This window comes from Tenebrio molitor, chromosome 3 (assembly GCF_963966145.1).
Source record: "Tenebrio molitor chromosome 3, icTenMoli1.1, whole genome shotgun sequence".
Classification (NCBI taxonomy): domain Eukaryota; kingdom Metazoa; phylum Arthropoda; class Insecta; order Coleoptera; family Tenebrionidae; genus Tenebrio; species Tenebrio molitor.
The window spans coordinates 16,628,311-16,652,819 of NC_091048.1; the positions used below are offsets into that span (position 1 = coordinate 16,628,311).

The following is a 24,509-nucleotide window of genomic DNA, read 5'->3' on the forward strand; positions in this document are numbered from 1 at the left end:
AGTCGGTTGAAAGCACATTAGAATCGAAAAAACAATGAAAAAGACTAAAGAAATGGTTTAATATCTTAATTACAGTGAACATATTTCTGTCGTATCTGGCTAATAACTAATGTCTTGTGTTCAATAAGCACTTACGTCATTATTTATAGCCGCGATTGATGGCAATTATAATTCACTATATATCTACTTTATCACTTTTAATCCTAATTAATTGCAATTAGTAATACAAACCGTTAATTAAAAGATAATAAAACTGGTCATAAAAACGCGGATGAAAGTTCGTATTATCAATTATCATTGAGAATCTTTTGTTGTAAACTGAAGACATTCAGTTAAAGTAAATTGTGAAAAAAAATTTGTAATTTTTGTAAAATTATCAAATGTTCAGATAAAATTGAATGTGGGAAGAGAGGCAATTATAAATTATTTGGTCCCTTGATAATACTGTATGTCAAAAGCTGAAGTTCTTTATACCTTGACATATGAAATTTTTAGACATTAAGAGTTGTTTAAACTTGGATTACTTCTGTTAAATTATAGTATATTAAAGAACGAGTTTTATAAAAGGGTTGATTTGGCGCACGAGTCTCCCAAGTGTAGAAAACGAGCCGTAGGGGAGTTTTCTATGGGACGAGTGCGCTAATGCCCTTATAAAACGAGTTTTTTTAATGATAATTTTTATAATTTGCATCCTTGTTTTAATTTTTAAATAAAAAAAAATAAATTTTCAAATTCTAGGGAATTTTGTATTAATTGGTAATTCAAGGTGACGGATGCAACTACATCTGAAACATGTTAAAAAGTAGAGTTTTTACATTAATATTGGAAGTTTTTTGGTGTAAATGACAATAATACACTGAAATATTGATAAAAAATTTCTTAGAGATCTATTAAACTACGAGTGCTTTAATAAATAGCCATAAACCTCAAACTTAGAAAAACGTAACCTAATTCAACAGGGAGCTTTACTACCAAATTAAATGCAAAATTTTCATGGCCCCCATTATGCCAAAACAACGTGAATGCATTTTATAAACTTATATTCCACGACTATTAGAACTTTTTTATTTACTTTTGATCAAAAACAATTTCTTTCCTTGATAACCACGACAGCTCACTTCGACAAAGCGTTTTAATTGAAAATTCATAAGCACAGCAAAACTTACAATTTAACAGTCGTAAATAAACTATAGTATTCAGTTCGTGTATAAATGGGCCACATTACAATCATTAAATAGTACACTATTACATATTTTACATTTAATTTCTGTATTTTGTTACTTTAACTGTAACGTGTCAGTGTTATGTAAATTTACAAATTGATAAAGGTTACACAACAAAATTATTTTTACTGACTTCTATCGCATTTAATCCAATTGACAACAATCCTGACAGCAATTTTTGACTCACTAACAAATTCTTGTGCTGATTTTCAAAGTACTCGGCGTAACTGAATATGGAAGAGTAGTAACCAAATCTCCATATTTAATGAAACCGTTGTGGTTGTGGAACATATTAATATGGAAATTTAATAAACAAAACATGTCTGCATTACACAATATTTAATGAAAATGTACGGAGTTCTAATTGTTTATTCCAATTTTCCAGTGATCCTACAAAATATACCATTGTAACTTTTGTTTTAGTAAATATGAATACGCACAAATAATTTATTGGATTTATTAATCTCATCACGATGATATTCTGTTTCCACTAGTTTATAGTTGGTTTTAAACACAAGCAAATTTGTCTGTAATTACTGTTGAAAAATGTTTTAATAACCACCTCAGTTTCTTACTACGTAGTATTTGCCACTCGAGCAAGGAATTCGTTTTCTCTGCGATGCTTATCTGGCAGGACGTCATTAAAAAAACGTTAAGATCTTACAGTTCTTATCGTTGGAGGTGAGAGTTCCCTCTACGTGAGATTGATGAGAGCATAAAAAATTTTCTTGCACGTTTTACGAGATACAAATATGAAAATTGGTGGATGCGCCGGTTCATCGCTTAACATAATGATTGATTACATTAAATTTGCTCTGCTTTGTGTTTGACCTCTCCCATGTAATATGTCTATTTGCCCTCACACAAAATTCCTGTGGCATTCGATGTAATGTACTTCAACTTCATTTATCATTAACATAAATTATAATATTTTGTGGATCAAGTTGATTCTAGTTCATGTAGTCATAAGTATCGGTTTGCTAATTATTTGAACACGAATATAAACGATAATTATGTGCATAATTAAGGCCGCAACACACGTTTTCCGTTAGTGAAATTTAAATTTAAATTACCATAATCTCCGACAAGCTTTAGAAGAAAAACGTTGCAACGATTTCCACGTTTACCTTCGACATTTCAGGCGACCCTTCTTCGGTTTCATAAACTTGCGGCAGAAAACAACGTGTAGTGTAATATATAAAGCTGTAATCCCTCATCTTCTTCCGACAAAGTTTGATGTTACCTGTTGGGGATTAATTCTCGTCCTGGGAGGTTCCATTTTTATTAAATATATATTTTCATCGAGGAAAGCTCAAACTGACGACAGATCCATGAGCGTGTTTTCTGTAATCATTAAAATGTTGCAGAGCTTCAAAGCCAAACCAACCGAGTAAAATTTACACTGTGTAATAGAATTTTCAGGTTGATACAAGAATTTTTCTTCTGTTTATGGACGGTCCGCTGAAATTGTAGCAGTTATTAAATATGGATCATTTTGATAAAACGATCTGTGTTGATTCAAAGAATGTAAATATTACATGAGGGTACTTGAATATTTATAAAGCGAATACAGAACGAAAATGGTGGAAAATTTATCTGCGAAAAGTGTAAAGTGTGGTCGTTCAATCTAAAAGCGGAAGGGGCCAATCAAATAAGCGATACGCCATCTGCGAATGGCTCAGGATCAGGACTGTAAAACCCAAATTGAAAGAAAGCCCAATTTTACAGAGACCTCTCTAAAACGTTTTTGTTTTAACCTCGCGTTTGAAATGTATTATTAGCGTGCTGTTTATCTAAAGACACGAACTTCGCATAATACGCAAACTTATTATCTAGATTGCAAGGTCCGGGGTGTATTTAAGCAGTTCAAATAGGGCCTATGGTTAATTTTTTAGTAAACTTAATTACAGTAGCATAAATAACAAGAACCTTTGTTAACGTTACTACGTGAACTGGTATGATGTGTAATTAAAACAGAACCGGATCAAGTTCCAAAGCTAGAGTTTTGTTTGTCCAATGTTCAGGTGAAAAAATTATACTGAAAATTGGATAGTATAGTTGACAAGGTTTTGAAAATGCGGCAGGTCCCGTTAAATTTAATGCGAATAATAGAGCGTTAAATAGAAAAGTTAGTTGGCGAGGGCCAGATCCTGTTTATCAGCCGGAGTGAATTCAATTTTACTGGTAATTTGATTTTATTGATTTGAATTGGTCCCATGCAGATTAATTTAAATTAATCCAAATTAAATAGAGCTAAATTGAATAATTTCAAATCACGTGCATGACGAGCTAATTTATCTTCTAATCGAACTATGATATGATTCACCCAAACAAGTTGCAGTGTTTGTTAATTATTGACAATTTCATTAGCACTACCAATTAGTAAGGCAAAGGCTGGAAAAAATTGTTTACCGGTGAAGGAAAGTTTTTTAAATTTCAAAAGTATCAATTTGATTTATCGAAATAACATTTGCTGAATATTTAAAGACAACAAAATGTTTAGAAGGTTGTATTATATTTTTTTTTTTTTTTGCAATTTGGTTTATATTACGAGTATATGAGAATATTTCTTCAAACTTATTCACATTTACCTGAACCCGATTCACTGCAGCACACCACACATCTTCATCAATTTTGGCTCGAGCCCACAACAGAGACGGTTTTACAGAGAGAATCGTAGCATCTGGGGTAACATAAGCTTTGTTCTTAAGAATCTGAATACATGGAATGGAATACTCCAATGGAATCTTATTGAAAAACCCAGGACTCATCTCCCAAGTGTTGTCGGGACTATGGCAACACTTCTTATTCTAGAATGTGACTAATAGAACGTTGAGCACTCGTGTTAATGTCGTTTTCAACAAAAATCAATGGAATTTTCCCATTCGATGTGATTTTGGCCAAAATCAAAATTCCAACTAAATTTTGAAGGCAGGAAATTGTACGACCCGAACGATTATGTTCAAAAGAGTCTGGAGCAAGCACATTTTGTCATTCTGACTGCTGTGTCCTCGTTCCCTACAGAAAAACTTTTCATTAAAAAAGATCTTTTGATGGTGTTGTGCACCGTGATACTTTTTAACAATATGTTTTATAATTTTTGATACAAAATTTGCATATTTACCTTGTCAGGAATTGACATATTTAAAATTTTATGGATATCACTATTTAAGCTGTTTTCTGAATAAGAGAGGAAAGTTGTTACGATTTATTCTAGCCCCCGTTGCCATTTTGCGCATCGAGCATTGAATATTGAATAGAATCAAAAGTACGCATTACGATTACGAACAGTTAAAGGACATAACATCGTCAAAAATGAGTTGTCAGTAAATATCTTCTTGTTTATTAATCCTGTGGCTGAAACAGTTATTATCAAATATGCAGATTGGGAAATCTACCAAAAAGGTCCTACCTTTTTTTTTGTACGATCATCTTTGTGACATAGTTCTCTAAGTTTAAACCTATACAGTGCATTTTTTTTAACTGTTGCCATAGGGAATTGCATGGTAAAACTTATACCCCCTGTTAACTTTTGTTCTGATGAAAATATTCAAACCATTTTTGGAACAAAGTTGGAAGATTTTTTAAACTACCGGATAGTTTACAATTCAATATCCTAAACTGTCGAAAAAGTTGTGAAAAAATATTTTAAAGCGCGCCGGAATAATAGTACGTCGAGCGGCCGCCAGAATAGCGTCCCTATCGGCTCAACCAGCACCTGACCAAATTCCATTCCAGTGCGACATTTACAAAATAGTCGAAGAAAAACATTTCGAACAATTCCTTTGATAATTTCTGTTAATGTGTTGTTTTTACGTTTTGTTTTTTTTATAAAGAAATTTAATCATAGCCACCAGAAGATCTCGCTATTTATTTTTTAAATGAAACTGACAAAAATCAAAAGTGGGGATAGGCAGTTGCTGGTTGAGCCGACAAGGACGCTATTCTGGCGGCCGCTCGACGGACTGTTATTCCGGCGTGGTACAAATATTTTTTTCACAACTTTTTCGACAGTTTAGGAAATTGAATTGTAATCTATCCGATAGTTTAAAAAATCTTTCAACTTTGTTCCAAAAATGGTTTGAATATTTTCATCAGAACAAAAGTTAACAGCGGGTATAAGTTTTACCATGCAATTCCCTATGGCAACAGTTAAAAAAAATGCACTGTATATTACTCAAAGAACAAGAAACTTCCAGAACGTTAGCGCAACGGTGTTGCGGTCGACGGGGACTACATTCAAAAACAGTACGCTACATGTTATCATAGAAGTGCTAATAAAGGTGTTTTAGAGACAGTCTCATTTATACCTATTTGAACGTTGTAATATCTCCATAAGTTTAAACTTAGTAAGCCGTAATACATATGTGAAAACTGTTGCTTGAACATATAGTGAACTTTTTTTAATAAACAATTGTTAGTGTCAAAATCAAGTAAAAAACCACACTGTATTGTAATTTCAATTTGGTTGTGGATCGTAAAATTTTATTGGATATTATGAGCGATTAACGGGCACAATGGTTGGGTTTGAAAAGGTTGGGTAGCGGCGCGTGCCGTTTGCCGTACAATGCAAATATACCAAATGTACAATACGACCCTGCTTAAAATATTACCTGCTAGTGGTAAACTAGGATTTATAAGCCCCGCAAGATCTTTAACTTAAAGTACCATAAAATTTTACGACCTACAACCAAATTGAAAACACAGTACATCATAGTTGAGTTGAGGTTATGTTCACTTCACTTCCCCTACCTTTCTTCCATGAATTCATTTTCAAAATAAATTTAATGAGAAATCAGGAGAAATGTTTTCAAATTTGAAGCTCTCGCTCATCGGGGCGCAGGTTAAAGTGGCATTTTTTTCTGATATAATAATGTATCGTACTATTAGATACCGATAAAACTTTTTAACAGAAAAAAATGTTTGAACGTCTTTAACATTTCCAATCATAATACTAGTATGGCCTAAGATTTCACCGGAAATCATACGTGTTTCGGTGTTACTAATTCCGATCTGTGGCGGTGTCAGGAAAACCATAGTTCAGCGAGCTCATGAAAGCATTAATTTTTCATTGAAGGTCTCAGTGCGCACGTTTATATTCTCCGCTTCAGCTCCGACATGTTGAAGCCGTAGATCTCCCATTTGTTTCGCTTTGAACTATGAACTTCACAGTTTATAATGGCCAACATTGAAATTTGAAGTAAAATTAATTCTGCCAGCTTGACTGACAATTCCACGGAAAAAAATTACATATATCGAACGGGAGACTGCATCTGTGACCTGGGGGAGGTTATCAGAATCCACAAAATTATATCTGGCATTATAAAATACAACAGTGGCCACTGTTTGACAACGATTTAGTTGTTTGCCTTGTATTTTCTTGATAGCATGAAATTCCCAGTGGTCCTTCTCGCTTTCTGTTGTAATTTATTTCTTTATCGTTTATCTGTTGTGTGCCGAAAATCGGGGAAGTTTTAAACAGAAAGTTAAGGTCTTCAGCGAAACGTTCCGCTTCAAGTCAGCGTACGTAACATTATTGACCTCCATTATTTTTAATGCCGTGCATCCATTGTCTCCGTTTTAATAAGTCGCCGATAGGAACGAAATCCGAGGGTGAAATACGACGAAATGTCAACTGCACCTTGTTCGCATCGACTAAAACTGAATTGCTCACCCTCATTTGTTTTGACACATTTACTTTAACTCCTACGAAGGATAGACGTAAAGAGGATCAATATTTGCGTTATTTACTGCAAATATAAATCTTAAAAGCTACAGGCAATTTCAATCTTAAAATTTACATCAAAATGTTTAAATTTTGTTAATTGCAGTTTTTTTCTTTTCATTTCTACGGAAAACATTTCAGTCCCTGAGGAGAACCTTTCTTCCGTAATTTTAAGGTATTAATTAATAATTAAACCCTAAGTAAATGCCATTATTTTTTATTTAAAAGCAAATACTCCTGCGATGGTAGACAAATGTTTATATTTGATGGGAGTATTTCAGTAAAAATAAATATGTAATAACTTTAACAAAGTACAAAATTTGTATTTAATCTATCAGTAAAATTTTGTACTGTGTACTTAAGTAAATATAACATTTTTCGACGTATTTTATTGAAGAGCAAATTTGTGAATCTGCATTAACAGTTACCAATAGATAAATGAATGTAAAAAATACATACATATTATAAATAATTATAAATAGCTAGCATAAATCTATAAATGTTTTTTTTTAACGTTTGAATACTGAGCTTCAAAGAAATTTCATATATGTTGTTCACGTTGAGTTGACAATTTCAAGGACAAATAAATTTATTTTTTGGCTCTGTAATTATGTTTTGTAAATAGTGACATGCAGCTAACCAACATAATGCGATTTAGCAATGCTTAATCCAACGTGATTTTTGAGAGGTAGGCAACCAACAAAACGAGTGTGCACAGCAAGTAAATAAAAGCGTCTGATTCATGTTAGAAATACGTTTCGATAAAACAAAAGATGAGGTAGCACTCTTGATTTGGTTTCTTGTTGATCACTCTGTATAATAACAATAGCACACCACTCAGAAAATTTAATTTAATTTCAAATATTTCACAATAACTTTTGCCTTAATTACAACTGAAATTATTTGAGGAAGTTGTTCGTCCGTACCTTTCTCATCCACATTTTTAGTTACCTCAGCATTTCATTTTCAAAGTATTCTTGTCGCATCCATTCATTTCTTATTTTCTTGAAGAGTCATGTTGAAAGTTTGAGGCAACGGTTTAACGTGGACGATTCATTTAGTCTTCCCCGTGTGTTTTTCTTAAATTGCACTAAAAATGGGTTGTGTATTTTACATTTTGTCCTTTTTTCCAGTATCCTGTTCGCTGATATCGTGGGATTTACAGTATTGGCATCGCAGTGTACGGCTCAGGAATTGGTGCGACTTCTCAACGAATTGTTCGGAAGATTCGATCAGCTGGCGAATGTAAGTGACTGAAATAAATAAGCCTTAACAGAGAAACAAAGAGAAAAACGAAAACTTGACAGTGGCAGTAGAATGATTGGTGCCGTCGTGTTGCAATCCTTATGATAATGTTTATGCAGAACATGGCGTCAGCCGCGGTGGCCTTCGTTATTAGCAATGAATGGCGATGGATCATGTTTGCACATAAAAGGTCTGGTTAATGTATTCTTTTTAAGTGAACAAACAGTTCGGTTTTATTTTAGGCAAACAAATTGAACGAAACGTTGTTTCAATTTTGAAAGGGGAGCTTTTTCATATGGTTATCATAATTATAGTTATTGATGTTTGTTCCGACATGTGCATGCACATAGGGAACTATTTTTAACGACGGTTTACAAATACATTTGGAATCGTTTCCTCACCGCAGTTAAATATAACCCCATGAATAGTAAATAAACTTATCTAATCTGAAGAACGGAGCCGAAAGGAACTTCAAAGCTCCTTTGACAAATTAGAGGCTGTTCGAAGTCGCACATGCTGTACCTACTCTTGAATAATCACCGTCTGATGACTTTCTCCTACTTACCACATGAAAAAAAAAATCGTCCACGTTCGTGATTACGGCACAACGATGGATGGCCGCGATAAATTCGGAACAATTTGTGGACTACTTCAGGGTCAAAACTTCTTTACATAACAATTACGTGTGTCTGAGGAAATTCCGTTTTGTGTTGGTGGAGTTCCACGCTTTCTGTATATTTATACACCTGACTCTTGATGTGTTTTGTAAACGTTAGATTTATATCTGTTTAATTTAACGACTTTGCTGCATGCTTAGGTTAGACCACCACAATTCAAACTTAATCCTCCGAGTTCTGCAAATTTTCAACTTCCGCTTGAAAATGACCAATTTTCACGGCGCGTCAATCTATCGGCTTGTTTGTTTGGAATTTGTAAAGCCCGTGAAATGTGTTTAAATTTTCTACCGGATTTTTTCATATTGGCAAACACCGTCGGTGGCTCAGTTTATTTATTCAACAAATCTTCATGAAATGCAAAGCATATCGGCCGCTAACAATTTTCGAAGTTTCTGCGAAAGTGGTTTCTTTTACGTCAGACCGGTATTTTTGAGAATGAATGAGATCGCAGCTTCAAGTTGATTTACCTAATTTATTTTATTTTTGCCCCACAGCTAGTCATTCCATAAAGAATTTACTTATTCTAAGTAAGCGTGAAATTCTCAAGATTTGCAAAAAATGCTTTTAATTAAGACTAAAACTTCATTAACCAGAACTTTTTTACCTAATTAGGTGAAAAAGTTGCACGGCTGTTTTTATTTTTTGCTGATGCGTATTCAGAGCTTTCAAACAAAAAGATTCCATTTGAAATTCAATACTTCATTTATGACGAGCACCCTTTATTAAAGCTACACAATTTTAATGAGTTTTTTAATAGAATCTAAGTGCACTTTGCTTTGTACTCACGAGAATAATTACGTTTTCACTGTTATGTGTAAATCATTTACTATTTAATTTGGATCAATTTTAAATCTTTCAGCTTAAATATTTTTGTAGGAATATCACAAACCCAGTTACATTTTCATTCAAATAGGACATCAAACAAAAATACATATTTAAATTCGAATACAAAACATAATGCTTTTTAGCCTAACTGCGGCCACAATGTCTGCCAAAATACAACCAGAACAACGGTACATGCGGAATTTCATTATCTCTTGTTCTAATGAAGATACCTAATGGATGTATGTGGAAGGGTTGGCTTGGCTGTTTTCTTCATTTACAACATATTTGTGATATTGTGTGTGTAATAGAAAATCGAGTGAGCCATGACTATCAACAAGGGTCCCACCACTCCAGACATCGATATGTTTGAAGATTTCCTTAAAGAAAAAAAATGTTCCTACATACTATTAGTATGTACAACTAAACGATATCTGAATGTGAGAGAGAGTATCAAACTCTCCAACTATTAATGCAGTTTCGAATTTCCTTGTTAAATGTTATACATACGGGGATGGTCTGAAATCTTTTGAGCCTCAACAAGAAGCTGATGTTACTCGTCAAAACCATTCTAGTACGAGTATATACATACTACAATCGTGTAGGGTTTGACAAACACCTAAAAAAAATTCAACCATTTTGGACGCTTCATTGTTATGTGAGAGCCTGTGTCAGTGATTCTAGCATTTGAAAGGCAACACGCCTACACAAATTAAAGCCGAGTTGGATACTGTGTATGGGGATTCTGCCCAATCATTTGCCACAGTGAAAAGATAAACAACCGAATTTAAACGTGGTTTAAGCGAAGCGAGTCGGATTCTTTCCGACAATTCATAACTGTTGATGAAACTTGGATTCATCGCAATACTCCGGAAACGAAACAACCGTCAAAACAGTGGACTGCCAAGGGTGAAACTGCTCCGAAAAAGGCGAAGACGGTCTCATCGATTGGGAAGGTGATGACGGCTGTTTTTGGGATAGTCATGAAATTTTGCTCATCGACTATCTTGAAAAAGGTAAATCAATAACGGGGGTTTACTACATCATTACTTGCAACAAAAATACCCCATTTGAAGAAGAAAAAAGTTTTGTTCCACCAAGACAACGCCCCTGTTCACAATTCGGCAGTCGCTATGGCCAAAATTCACGAATTAAGTGCAGTTCAAATTGATTGACCACCCACCATATTCACCAGATATGGCCCTCAACGACTTTGTCCTATTTCCCATGCTCGAAGTTTGACTCAGAGGACAGAAATTTTCATCGAACGAGGAACTTATCGCACCCGTAGGCGCCTGCCTATTTTGCAGAGAAAGATGCCAACTACTACTTGGAAGGTTTAAAGAGGCTAGATCATCGCAAGAAAAAATGCATGGACTGTGCTGAAAAATAAATTTGATGGAAAAAATACTTGGTTCTATGTTAGGCATAGAACATAGGCATTTCTGACTGCCCTCGTAATATTGAAATTGGAAATGAAAATTCTTTCATATTTGTTTAAAATTTCTCGGTAAATAGTACAAGGTGTAGTCCAAAATAGTAGGCAAACCTAACATTAGCAAACCATTTTGCACAATAATCTGGCAATGCTCCTGATTTCATCACCCAATCAATGCAGTGTAAAAAAAATGAAAAATATAAAATCAACCTAATTTTAACTCATTTACAAAATTTTGTTTCTGTCAAAAACTGAGTCCGCGCAAAAAGTTCGGATAGGTTTGTTTCTGATATCTTTAACATTAGAAATTGTAGAATGTTCGTCAGTACATAGGACGACGTAATGTATAATATAGTTGTCACGTTAAAAAATTCGTCCCCTACCCGGTCCCAGCTACCCCTACTTTAGAATTTAAAATAACACCCTACATTTTAAATCAAGTACATATGTATTATAAAATGGGCATGTGTTTTAGTACTTTTAGTACGTTTATGTAAAAAGTGGTAAGTTACAAAGCGAAGTTTTTGAGATATTTTAGTTTAAAGTAAAAAAAAAAAATAAAACTATTTTGTGTTTTTTAACACAAGAAAATGTCCAAAGTGAGTTTGAAAATGGGGCGTATCAATGTTTAAATAATAATAATAGGAGGCCATTTTAAATATTTAATTTGATTTTATTGAGAACATTTATTCCCTTATTTTGAAAATGTAAAAAAATATCGTTATCTTTTTTTGTTATTTGTTAACTCGAATAATTAAACCCTTTTCTATCCTATTTAGGCTTTCAGTTAAGTAAATAGTAAGTCAGTTAAGTACTTACGGGTGAGTGTTAACCTGTGATTCTAAATACACACAGAGCTGGTCAACTGATTGAACCACGTTTACTAATCCACCTATTCGAATATGTTTGGTCCAGGTAATCTGATACCTAACATAGTGCGAGAGAGAGAGAGCTCCATCTTGTTGTGAAATAACGCTCATCTCAATGTTGCTGAATGGCAATTTCTTTGAAAATTACTTTAAATACACATGTGAAACAATTAATGTAGCGAACCTATGACATCACATTCCAACGATCGCAATTCCTTAACGAATTGATGGAATTGAAATATAATCAAAAACTTGATACTAGTTGATTCTGTTTGTTGTTCGATGTCTCTATCTTGCTTGGTTCAAAAATTAAGGAGGGGGGGGTTGTTACATATTCACTGTATGCAAATTATGCTACATACTAAATTATATTCTGTAGCATATCTTGATAGTGTCACCGACAGTAGTTTCACCAAATAATGGTTTAACGCATTCATCTAAACTTTTTAAAAATAATTCGGCGAAGAAATAATAGGTGTTTTAAGTTGACCTTCAGAGAAAACGTGGAATAATTATTGATGAATTAATTAAGGTCAACATTAAGCAGCTCTTTGAAAGAGTAAAGAAAGTAAAAGATTGATGCAATTTATATGGACAACTTGATCGCAGCATGTTGTTACTGAAAGCAACACCACAAAAACGTGAGTTCTTTGGTGGTGGTATCGTTGTTCTGTCTGTAATCTCACAATAATTATAATATAATAACACTTTTAGTTCTATTGTCTCCTTGAATTTTATTTATAAAAGAATATTAAATATGAGGAGAGAGGCTTTAGAACCGCGTTTGTTCGAGTTGTATCTTATTTTAAGCCAAAATTTAATTTACCGTGAGTAGATTCATTGAGTCATCTTCCATTGACGGCGGGCGTCCCCGTTGCGAGTCATCTGAACCGAAATAATACAGTTGTCCAATTCCGGCTGTGACGGCGCCAATCCTACAAACCGCTTTTCACACACGACTCAATCATTTCACGCAACTTTTATCTGTGCTTTATTTATGGAAATCTGCGAGATGTACCACTTTTATATTCCGCCATATCTGACGGGAAAAAGCGCAAGGAAATTTATATAAAGTGCCTCTTCCGATCCGCTTTAATGGCAGTTCCCCTGATCTATTGCGGTATTTTTCGAGATCAGAGCCGAATTTCAGTTCCGTCTCTTTTTCAGGACAACCACTGTTTGCGCATCAAAATCCTCGGAGACTGCTATTACTGCGTGTCCGGTTTGCCAGAACCTCGTTCGGATCACGCTCATTGTACTGTTGAAATGGGTTTGGACATGATCGACGCCATCGCCAGCGTCGTTGAGGCCACAGATGTTCAACTGAACATGCGAGTCGGAATACATTCCGGTCGTGTGCTTTGTGGAGTACTCGGACTGAGAAAGTGGCAGTACGACGTGTGGTCCAACGATGTCACTCTGGCCAACAACATGGAGGCCGGAGGTGAACCAGGGTAAGAAATTCTTAGCGTAGTTAGCAGACTTCCCACTCGTGGCAAATCAATCAACATGTCGAGCGAAATTTCAACATCGATCGCGTGCTTTTATGTTTGTGTAAACATAATACCGGGAAAAATGATATCCGATACTGGAAGCATTGTTGTCATCTACATTTTTCGAATTTTTCCACATTTTCAACGAAACGACCCTCCAGCATTAAATGTAGCCATTGTACTTTGTTTAATTACGCCGTAACGGCAATTCAGGCGATGTCGGAGCTAATCTTGGTCATGAAATGGGTACGGTATACTTCCTTCAACAGTAATAGCCGAAATTTATTTAAGGTGATTGTCATAATAACAGTCTCGACTCGATCGATTAGATTAAGTGAATACAACATTTTTGAGTATACATCTTTATCGATTTGATCAAAGCAAAAGGCACTCACCGACTCTACACCTGACTTCATTAATCACCATGACACACACTATGCGCAACATCTTATGGGTCACCCATCTGTGATAAAGTTGCTTTACTTTTCTTTGGTTTTCGCATACTGTTTTACCGATACATGTGCTTCTATTTGAAGCCTAATTTGCAGATTTTTTACATTTAATACAGATTGCTGAGCCTGCTTGCGGGAGATGCAGCATCACCTATAAGGAATTTAATGGCGTTCTGCCATTGCCATCTAGAACACCAGGGGGTCTATTCTTCAATTTCGATTAGTTTATGTCGCACACGACATATCTCGAACGGTTGTTGTCGCACAGTACAAATATTTTCTATTCTCGAATACCATGCGAAAAACATTTCTCGCATACGGAATATTGACGAGTGGTCTAATAGTATATTAAAATATAAGTTGCAGAAGGCATCTATTCAAGCACGAATTTGAAATTCCGAAACGAGCCGCGTAGCGAGTTGAGGAACAAATGAGTGCTTGCAGGACCTTCTGCAACGAATCTTTTATATTATTTTTTCTATTTTGCGGCTTTATACCATTTTATAAATAAAAAAATTAAAAATGTAAATGTAGGGAATTTTGCGGTGGTTGGTGACATTTTTTATGTGGCATAATTTTAGCCACCTGTGAAAAAAATTAATTTAAAACGTCAGATTTTTGTTTTTTTTTCGATACTGTCAGAATTTGAGAATTTTCTCCTATGTGAACGGATTTTCATAACAAAAATGTGCTCAAAAGTTTTGTTACATACGTTACAATCCGTTCTTTCAGTTTTATTATAAACGAAAACAAAGTTAAGTCGAGATTAAAGCAAAGTTTAATCGGCGTAGAAATTATGGTAGCCTCATTTAAATTTAAAATAGTGCAATGAGACAAGCGAGAAGATTACCATAACGACTTGAATTGATATTCATTTTATGTTCTTGTTAATTTTGATTGCTTTTTCCATATCCGTAGTGAAAGGGCGATTAAAAGCCATGCAACTTAGATGTTAATTTGCACTAGCAATGAAATGAATCCAATCTGCATCCGAAAAGTTACTTTTTATTGGTGTTTCTACTATCCCATTTTAATCAGATCAAAGGAACAACTCGAATTTTTATTACTTCGAAATATTCAGCAGCAATTTGGGTAATGGCCAAACAGACAGTCACAAACATCAATTCGACGAACTGGTAATTAGAACAATCATCAAAAGAGACATTTTTCATGATTAAGCGCGTCTTTCGTAGAAATCGCGAAATTGTAAAGTAAACCAATTTTCAAAGCGACTGTCGAGGGAAATATGTAATATTTTTCATTCACAAAGCGAAGAAATAATTACTAATGACAACTCCTCTAATTTCGATGAAACAGGTCTGCCAGTAAACCGGCGGATTTTAATCGAATTTTTATACCGTATTCAAATCATCATTTGCGTTTCTACATCACATTTAGCCAGAGGAGCTTTTAAAATTTCGCTGTCTGATCGAATAATAAAAAATTTAGTTAATCGAGCTCCAGGCTAAATTTTTATGCTTGATTGATTTTTTTTTCCTTATTCTTTTTACTAATATATGTATTATTTGAGCAAAATATACCGAGATGATCTTTTTCACTGTGCTGATCCTTATAGCAGCAAGTGTCCCCAGTTTAATGCTTCTGGATCCTGTGAACTTAATTTCGTTCTTTTTTGGTTTTATTATTAGGACACGATTTATCATTGACCACAGTCGAGTAGTAGATTTCGTTCTGAAATCTTCGGGTAGGCTACCAGTGATACATGTGGCAGGAAACTGTTCCCAAAACACCACTTTTAGTCGAGATTTAAATTGTTCAACATTTATTATCTAGACGACAGGACGAAGTGGCTTAGGGGATTCAGAAGATATTTTAATTTAATGAAGTAAGGGTAGGGTAATATGGATGTGGGTAGGTCTTTCATAAATTAACAATGGAGGCATGTGTACGTAGTTAGCTTAAATTTCTGGTGGGTGCTGCCACTTTCGATTTTCATGAAAATGAAAACGTTATGATGAAACTAAATTTTCTTTTCATCCCTCGTTCATTGTTAACTTTCTTCACGTCTAAAATAAAATAATTAACTTTTAGAAATAAGTTCGCTATTTGCAGTGGCATTTAACAGATATTTTCTGTTAAAGCACGACAAAAATAAATCGATAACATTTTGTTTTTTTTAAGTAAACCCAGTTTCAGGAATGACTACATTTTCAGACGATTCTGTTCCAATGAAACTAAACATTCCTTCTCTTATCGTTCATGTTTTCAAACAAGTTTATTAAGTATGTCGGCCATTAATCCCCAAATAAATATTTCACCAAATGTGCGCTGCGGAGCGTTTATATGTAAGTGATTATAATTAAGCAACTTCAGTGCAATTTATCGTCATGGTAGTATGGTGCAATTTCAGTTCGCTTCGGAGATTAGTCGAACGGATAAGCAAATTGATTGAAAGTGCACTAACTTCACGTATGAATAAATAATTTATCATCACGCTTCATCTTATACTGGTATAAATTGCGGTAATCAACTCTAGTAAGGCTACAAAGCGGAGTCACCTTTTTCGTATCTAAGTAATTCTTGGTGCACCCTGGAGACCACTGCTACATCTTTCAAGAAATTATTTTTCAACAATGTTTCCAGATATTTTAATTAACAATGAGTGGAAAATGCATCTCCTGTTTGTTTATTACCTACTGTCTTTTTTTATAAGTTAAGTTAATATGTAATTCCCATTTATTGCAGTTCTCGTTGATTTTGTAGATTAACTCTTGCATATCTTGCAGCTAACAGCGTTATCACTAAATGTTTATTTCTTTCTGTTTAGGCAACTAAACATCTGTTTTGGTAGTTATTTCTTGTGCCAGTCCATAACTGAAGGGTCTTGCTGCAAAGAGCTGTGGGATTTGAATAGATCTAGTCTTGGAGTTTCTGTGAATTTGTTGCCATTATATTACCTCTTCACACAATCGAAAGTTTGTCATCTTTGATCCATAACAGAATAATATCTGTCAAATTCGAACATCTTTAAAATCAAATTCTGTTGAATTAGTCTGCAATATAAACGATACCATGCGCTTGTCTGTATTTGTGTTTATTTCTGTTGATGACTCTTCTTTCGTTCCATTAATTCTATTTTTTTGTCAATCATCCATTCTTACTCGCTCTCCTACAACAGCGACCATTTTCTGCTACATTGATTCCGTCACTGCACTTAATTTTGTGTAGTCATTTACTTTCATTGTAGCTTTTTCTGTCTTTTCTACATCGACCATCGAGATATAGATATGATGCATTGAATTATAAACACTCTAATTTACTGGTTACTACCTCACATTAAAGATTGTCCTTTTGTACACTTCTTTAATTTTTTTTCGCAGCCGTGTACATATCACCCAAGCCACATTGGATTACCTAGGGGGCGAGTACGAAGTGGAACCAGGTAACGGATCAACGCGCAATCAGTACTTGAGGGACCACTGTGTCACCACATATTTCATCGTGCCACCAGCTCGCAGGAGAAAGGTACTTGTCACTTCTCGATCACGAAGATCACGATAATACACTCTCGTTCTTCTTCCACAACGGAATCGTTTATATTGACGCTACGGCGTTACAAACTGCTCTGGAATGGTATCTAATTGGCCATCATTTATGAGTTGGATTCTTCGATAATTGATACGTCCGGTTCATTGAATCGGCACACAATATTCCTTCGGCGTTTCTTTCAAAATTTGTCCGTTACTTCATTAACATCGCACGACCAACAATGGAGATCCGTTTACACAAGATGTTAATGTCGGGCGTGTCCCGTTTCGATCAACGAAGAAAAGGTTAAAGGCGGAAAATATTTCAACAACCAGTTTCAAGAGGAACATTGTACTTCGGCTACGAAATGCAAATTATTCATTACAATAAAGACACACTAAAGTAAACAGTGAAGGTTGCGAAAGTTACTCACAATTATTGCTGTTGTTTAAACGATCGTAAAAAGTTTCGCGTGGGTAACAAATACATTACTCATATCTATATTTGCACTTCGCGGTTTCAACATCAGAACTGAGATATTAATGAAGAAAACAGTTTATGAAGTTAAGTCAAAAACCGCAGTTTTCACGTCAGTCATAGCAGAGGAAGGCCGGAAATTGGTAACATACCTGAAACAGATCCCCCGTGCTGTTTGAACTCCCCATGCACTTCATTTGTGTCCAGTGGCGTACTCAAGAGACTAAAAATATTATATTCGAGAACTATTATAGGATCTGTTTCATATAACTGTTGTTTCAAATTTGAAATTATTAAATATGTATAAAATGTGCGCGAAGAGTACCTATACTTCTTGAATGGAAACATTCTGTCTGTGAAAAATGTAGCTACAGCGCTTTTCGCTTCTCGTATTAGACCATTTCAGAGCAGACGCGCTTTTAATTTGACAAACATGAACAATGACAACAATCCAAAGTAGTTTTTTCTTTCTTTCGTAATTTCTGTAAAAGAAGATTTGTAGTGTGAGGGAAGTATGTATTACATTTCAGTATTTTATTTCTCGATGATCATTTAGAAATGAATAATTTCTACTGTTTTTTTAATTATTTGCGGTACCTGACATAAATGAAAGTGCGTTTACCTTTTGACCTTTGCTCACCTCTTTCCGAAGATGAAACAGAATAAAACCAAGAAAACATAGAGCGTTGTATTTGTCAGGTATCGTGAATAATCTCTTGTTTCCATTGCTCCACCATTATGTTCACCTCACAATCCACTGTTTGAATGTGTCTATTGTCTTCGGCACGGTTGATGCACTCCTCCACCTCCCAACTTTTTGTTAGAGCTTCTACACGAGTTTATCATTCCTGTTATTGTCGCACATTTTTCCGAAGTGTGGTTTGTTTTTTGTGTTATGGACACTTATAACATATTTTTCTAATTCTGTGTGTAAAGTTTTGGCAAGAGCGTTTAATTAAAATTTCCTCAATTGTTATTAAGGACAAAGTAATTTCTGTTGATCCAAGTTAATGAAATACATTTTTATAATTATATTAAATATAATTAATCAGAAGATTTTTTGTAAGCTGGAATTTCCTTTTTATTCTTCACAGTCTTTGCGAAATATGACTAAAAGCGGAACTCAAAGCCGCCCCTTTCATGCTAGCCTTGGATTCAATTATTTAATGAAACTTTAATTACACGCTTTCATTGTCGGATGTCCAAGAAAAATTCAATTAATTCTGTTTTGTGATGCGTTTGAACACTAAAAAGCGCAGTTGAAAATTTCCTCAATCCAATCCCCCTCCAATTTTTTGTAGTTTCCTTTCAATTAGCTTATAAAAATAAATGGGGCTGTTAAAAGCAGAGGACCAAGTATTTTTTGAAACAACATTATAATCCTAAATACAGTTTTGAAGCATATTTTAGAATGTTCGCAACTTAAAAGCTGGTAGATTTAGGCAAATATCGATCTGAAGCGATCTTCATGCATTTGCCGGATTTTAAGATACAAAAAGTACCTATGCGTTAACAGCCCTGGAGATTAGTCAACGGACATCCGACGAAGTAGGTTTGCGTTTTCCCATTGAGCCCCGTAGTTAGACCGGGCTTGTGTCTAACCCTTGTGACTAACCTGCCCTCCCCGGCCCTTCCGGTGGATCTCTTCCAGCCACTCTTGTTCAACACGCTGCAGGTCCGATCTGCCCTTGGTGCGGCTCAGAGGCGCAAACTCAGCTTCAAGAACGTGTCCAATGTGGTCGTCCAGCTACTCCATTCCATCAAGTATTCGATGGAAGTACCCTTTTCGAACATGGCCCTCCAGCCCGATCTCAAGTCGACCAGCGCCAGGAAGGTAAGTTCGATTATTAATTCGAGGATTGGTGGCGACCCTCCACGGACATCGCAGAAACTAGTCCGTTAACAGGCTCAATTACCGTGTAATGGGAAATGATTACAAATTAATTAGTCGCGCAGGGTTTTTTGTATCGGTTATGAATATGATTATGATAATTAAGCGTTTGATTGATGGTTTTCAGTTAAAAATAAAAGTAATGCATGTCTGGTTAACGTTGATATTGTAATCGTAGAAGATATTGGCGAGGTGATCAATAAAGGCCATATTCTGTAGCTAAAGTAAACAATTTAGGTCTGTCGGTTTTGTGATTTGGCTTTGACATCTGTTACGCCATCATCAATATGGATTTTTTTTGTCGATGCAGTGTCCGTGGAGAAACTCAACTGACTCCATAACCCGTAACTAGAATAACGTAGATATAAATGCAACGCACTGATTAATTTTTTTAAAAGCACCTCTGCACAGTTGTTTTCACTTTCATATGCAAAATATTCCTCTAACCGTTACAGTTAGCACTCTCTCGCACCGGATACGTTTTGCATTAATTAAAACACACTGCATTACGAATATCCAGCGATAAACACTGCACTGATTTAGTGTAATTAACAGATTTCATTAAACTGACCATAGTGGAAAGATTTACAGGACTATCGCGAGGAATGCGTTAGATATAATCAATGTCTCAGACTAGTCAGACGTGCCTTAAGATACATTAAATGTTCACTTGCAATCTTGCATTAGCACATCACATGCTCGTTTCCCGGAAGCTGCGAAGAAAGCTGATTGGATTTTTTCCATCCCTTGTCGTCCGAATCATTAATTTAGACCGGGAGGATACTCACACCCAGTTCTGTTCTCGCAATCTAAAACACCCATCAGATTTTTTCCCAGCTTTGTTGTGCAGCAGCATTAATTTGTCTGGTGTTTTCTAATATTTTTTGCACTTAGCACCAAGCTTAATGGTAGTTTATAGAAAAAGTGCTGCTATTTTTCACCGTTCAGTATTTTTACGCATGTAACGAAAATATCATCGGCTTAATTGTTATTGAGAAATGCGTAAATATGCTAGACGGACAAGCATAACACTAAATGTTGTATAACACAGGTGGTAACAAAATTAAATTAAATAGCGGTATTTTTAAAATTAGAGAAAATTTTAATAGATCACCAAATTTTCTCAATTTTGTTTTCGGAGTTACATTATAACAGGTATGTATAACATAGTAATTTTTAGAATCTGCGTCTCTAATAGGTCTACTATTATTTATTGTATTCAAATTGGAGTCGTTTATGGTTATCTATTAAAGCACTCGTAGTTTAATAGATCCTCAAGAAAATTTTTATCAATATTTCAGTGTATTATTGTCATTTACACGAAAAAACTCTACTTTTTACATCTGTTACAGATGTAGTTTGCATCCGTTACCTTGAATTACCAATTATGTAATTCAAAATTCCTTAGAATTTGAAAATTTAATTTTTCTACAACCGTCAAAAAAACGCGACATTTATGCATCATTATCAAGTCGCAAAGTATGTCATTTTTTGATAGATCAAAAATAGTTGTCAAAAAGTTTTCTTGAATGTTTTAATTTTTTTTTTCACTGTTTTGCGGTGAAAATAGTACAGCGTGATCAACAATGACTGAGTCTGTTGGCAATGAAACAATTGAAAAATATTGGTGTTTTTCTGTTTCCTAATTGCCACTGACCGGATGTTTTAACTTGACACGACATTAAAAAAAAATTAGGTTATGTCGGGTATGCTTATGCTAATACAAAAATGACCCTTTGATGGTAAACGTCAAATTCGCCTGTCAACTCTGTCAAAGCTGACAACCGGAAATGCGTTTAGATTACAGTGGTACCAAAATCATTCAAATTTTCAGTGTAACCAACAGACTCAGTCATTCTTGATCACGTTGTAGTTTATTTGACGAGTTGAATACAACGTTTTTTTGTTCGACTAGCCCCTTAAAGGCTCCAAATGGCTTAGAATCTTTAAAATTAGCTTGACCTTTCCTTTTGACAATTGGTGACATTTATCAGAATCCGTTCACTTAGGAGAAAATTCTCAACACCCAAGGAAAATTTTACAAAAATTCGTAACCAAGTGACCAGCGCAAGCGGGCAACTTGAATGTCTGATCATTTTGTAGTAAGTATGAATTTTATTAGCAAAGGTTTCAAAAGCGGTTGTAGAAAAAATAGTGTTTGTATTTCGAATGAGTTTGAAGTCTCGACCTGACGGTCTCGACCAAAAACTCATTCTCATGGGCCAACAAAAAACAATCATTTTGCACACTTAATACAAAAATAACTATTTTTTATTTAAAAATTAAAACAAGGGTGCAAATTCTAAAAAATAACATAAAAAACTCGTTTTATGAACGAATGAGTTGAATACAACGTTTTTTTGTTCGACGAGCCCCTTAAACTCTCCAAATCGCTTAAAATCTTTAAAATCAGCTTGACGTTTCTTTTTGACAGACATTTATCAAAATCTGTTCACACAGGAGAACATTCTCAAATTCTGACAGTGTCGAACAAAAAAAGTAATTATTGTGTGAAGAAAATCGCTACCTCTCATTTTGTATAGCTCGAGGTACGAGTTGTTCATTTCTTCTAATTTAAATTTAACTAAGATAAATCGATTTGAAGCAAATTTTAAGCACAATTTCGTGCAGGAACGTGCAGTTTTTAAAACAGACGCGCCAAAAGATTGAATTCGAATAACGGAAACCATTACTAATAATTTTGATTTTCCACCCCTCTGCATTTTAAGCCAATGACGTTTTTATTTCTTTATTTTTTCAATTTATTGATATTAAAATTGCTTTGATAGCATAAATATTTTCTTATTAACGAATTAATTTTCTGTGAAAATTTCAATGTAAAACTGGAATTTCGCTGTCACTCGGTTTTTACATTTAAAAATCAATATGCCAGAAACATCGGTCCAAAGGTCGTACGCATACATCAGAATTTAATAATGCATATGTCGAAATTGACGTCATTGCGCGGAAACGGAATGGGGCGTAAAATGAACATGATTGAAACATTTTTCTTTTAAAAAAGTCAAATTGTCTTGAGTTCTTTTCGAAAACCCTAACGAGAAAAATATATATTTCCATTATTCGAAACTTTTGATGAACAACGTGTTCTGAATGTTTTTAAAAGTAAATCTATCTGAAAAAAAATTAATATACAGTCGCGGACAAAAAAAGTAGGACAATGTTTTTTCGCTAATGTAAATTTGCTTGCCCTTTCTATGATTACTATGAAAATATTTATTTATTTATTATAGTAACCCCGGTTTACTGTGAACTAAATTTTGGCTAAATTTCTTAATAAGACTTGTCTTACATTTTTTTGTCCGCGACTGTATTTATGCATGTAGAGGCATAAAGGGTAATGAGTGTGTCTAGTTCTTTATGTAAAAGTCTAAGTAATTGTAACTTTCAAATTACTTTGCCGAAGCAATAAAACAAATACCTAAAAAACGTGTTAATTATACGTACAGGGTGGAAGACAAAATCCGAGCTGTAGAGTTTTTTTACAGATCGCATGATGACGCTCGATCTGTCAGTTGAAATGGTTTAGTAAGTACCTAATTAAAACACCTTTTTATTTTTAAATGTACACTTATGATTTTTTTCTTATCAAATTTGAAAGAGTTTTTTATTCTGAGTTTAGTGATCTCGAACAGGTCACTCTGATACATATTTTCAAAAACTAAAAAATATCAATTTAAGAAACCGCTTGAATAGGTAATTAGTTTGCAATTACATAATTGTGAAACAGTAGGCTAAAATTATAAATTTTAAGTCACGGTCAACGTGGCATTTCTATGTAAATTAAATTGTTGGTGTCATTTATTTCATCCTGTGTCAAATTTCAATACTTTACGTCATCAGTTTGAATCCAGGAAAACGCAAAAAAAGTGTTGCTATTGGAAACACAAAAGTAACAATCGCAATATGTAACAATTATTCAGGTTTAAGAAATGTTTTATTCAAAACTACATCTAAATACAAATTAACAATTTAACTATTTCGGCCACAAAGATGATGCACTTACTTTCTCAGACTAAAAACGTTAGTTCACAAATAAAATAATACAACCATTTAAAGCAAATCTAAAAAATAGGCCAGCCAGCATAAGCTCTTCCGTAATTTTCTTCACATTATTTTCTGATTTCCATTTACAAAAATGGTTGAATTGTTTTTGATACCTTTCACCAGACTTGCTAGGTATTAATTCAGCACAGGCTTCTGCAGATTTTCTTACAATTTCTGGAGGATTTGCTTTAGAAGTCATTTTGACGCACCAAATTATTTCAACAAAATCAACAAAATAAACAATTGCCAAACAGCCGTTGCTAATCATGTTCCAAAAATGTGACTAGATGGGGAGCATTTGTTGAATTATTTTGAAATTAATTTCAATGTTTCTTTCAAACGAAATTTGAGGCAGGATGAAATAAAATACATAACGACATTTGTCCGTGAACTCTCTACAGTACTCGTTTCCTCCTTCGTCGCCTCGTCCTTAAACGTCTCACTCGTACTGTAAACTATGAGTTCCCGGACTTACGAGTATAACGTTAATTACTATTACCTGACAAATTAAGTTTAATATTTCGTTCACAACTTACTCTAACTCGCTAATAGAGAGTCGAATTATAACATTAAAACACTACAATATGCATCAAATGAATTGTTGACATTTAGAGTAAACATCCTAAAACTTACGAAAAATGTT

At 34.4% G+C, this 24,509-nt stretch overlaps 1 protein-coding gene and 1 long non-coding RNA gene across 12 annotated transcripts in view; one reads left to right on the forward strand and one right to left on the reverse strand.

The window, feature by feature from the left end:
* rut (rutabaga) overlaps window positions 1-24,509 on the forward strand; it is a 115,930-nt gene that overhangs the window by 64,834 nt on the left and 26,587 nt on the right. For 9 of the 11 annotated variants that reach the window (XM_069041705.1, XM_069041698.1, XM_069041700.1 and 6 more), the window contains exons 5-8: window positions 8,082-8,193; window positions 13,167-13,453; window positions 17,286-17,430; window positions 19,562-19,744. In XM_069041705.1, coding sequence (XP_068897806.1) covers window positions 8,082-8,193; window positions 13,167-13,453; window positions 17,286-17,430; window positions 19,562-19,744 — 727 coding nt within the window. The remainder of the gene's footprint in view (window positions 1-8,081; window positions 8,194-13,166; window positions 13,454-17,285; window positions 17,431-19,561; window positions 19,745-24,509) is intronic. The other 2 variants (XM_069041699.1, XM_069041708.1) reach the window with 1 other exon arrangement.
* Window positions 17,429-20,416, reverse strand: LOC138126048 (uncharacterized). The gene is made up of 3 exons (XR_011157583.1): window positions 20,203-20,416; window positions 18,551-20,149; window positions 17,429-18,392 (listed from the first exon to the last, which is right to left on the reverse strand). It is a non-coding gene; the product is annotated as an uncharacterized lncRNA (long non-coding RNA).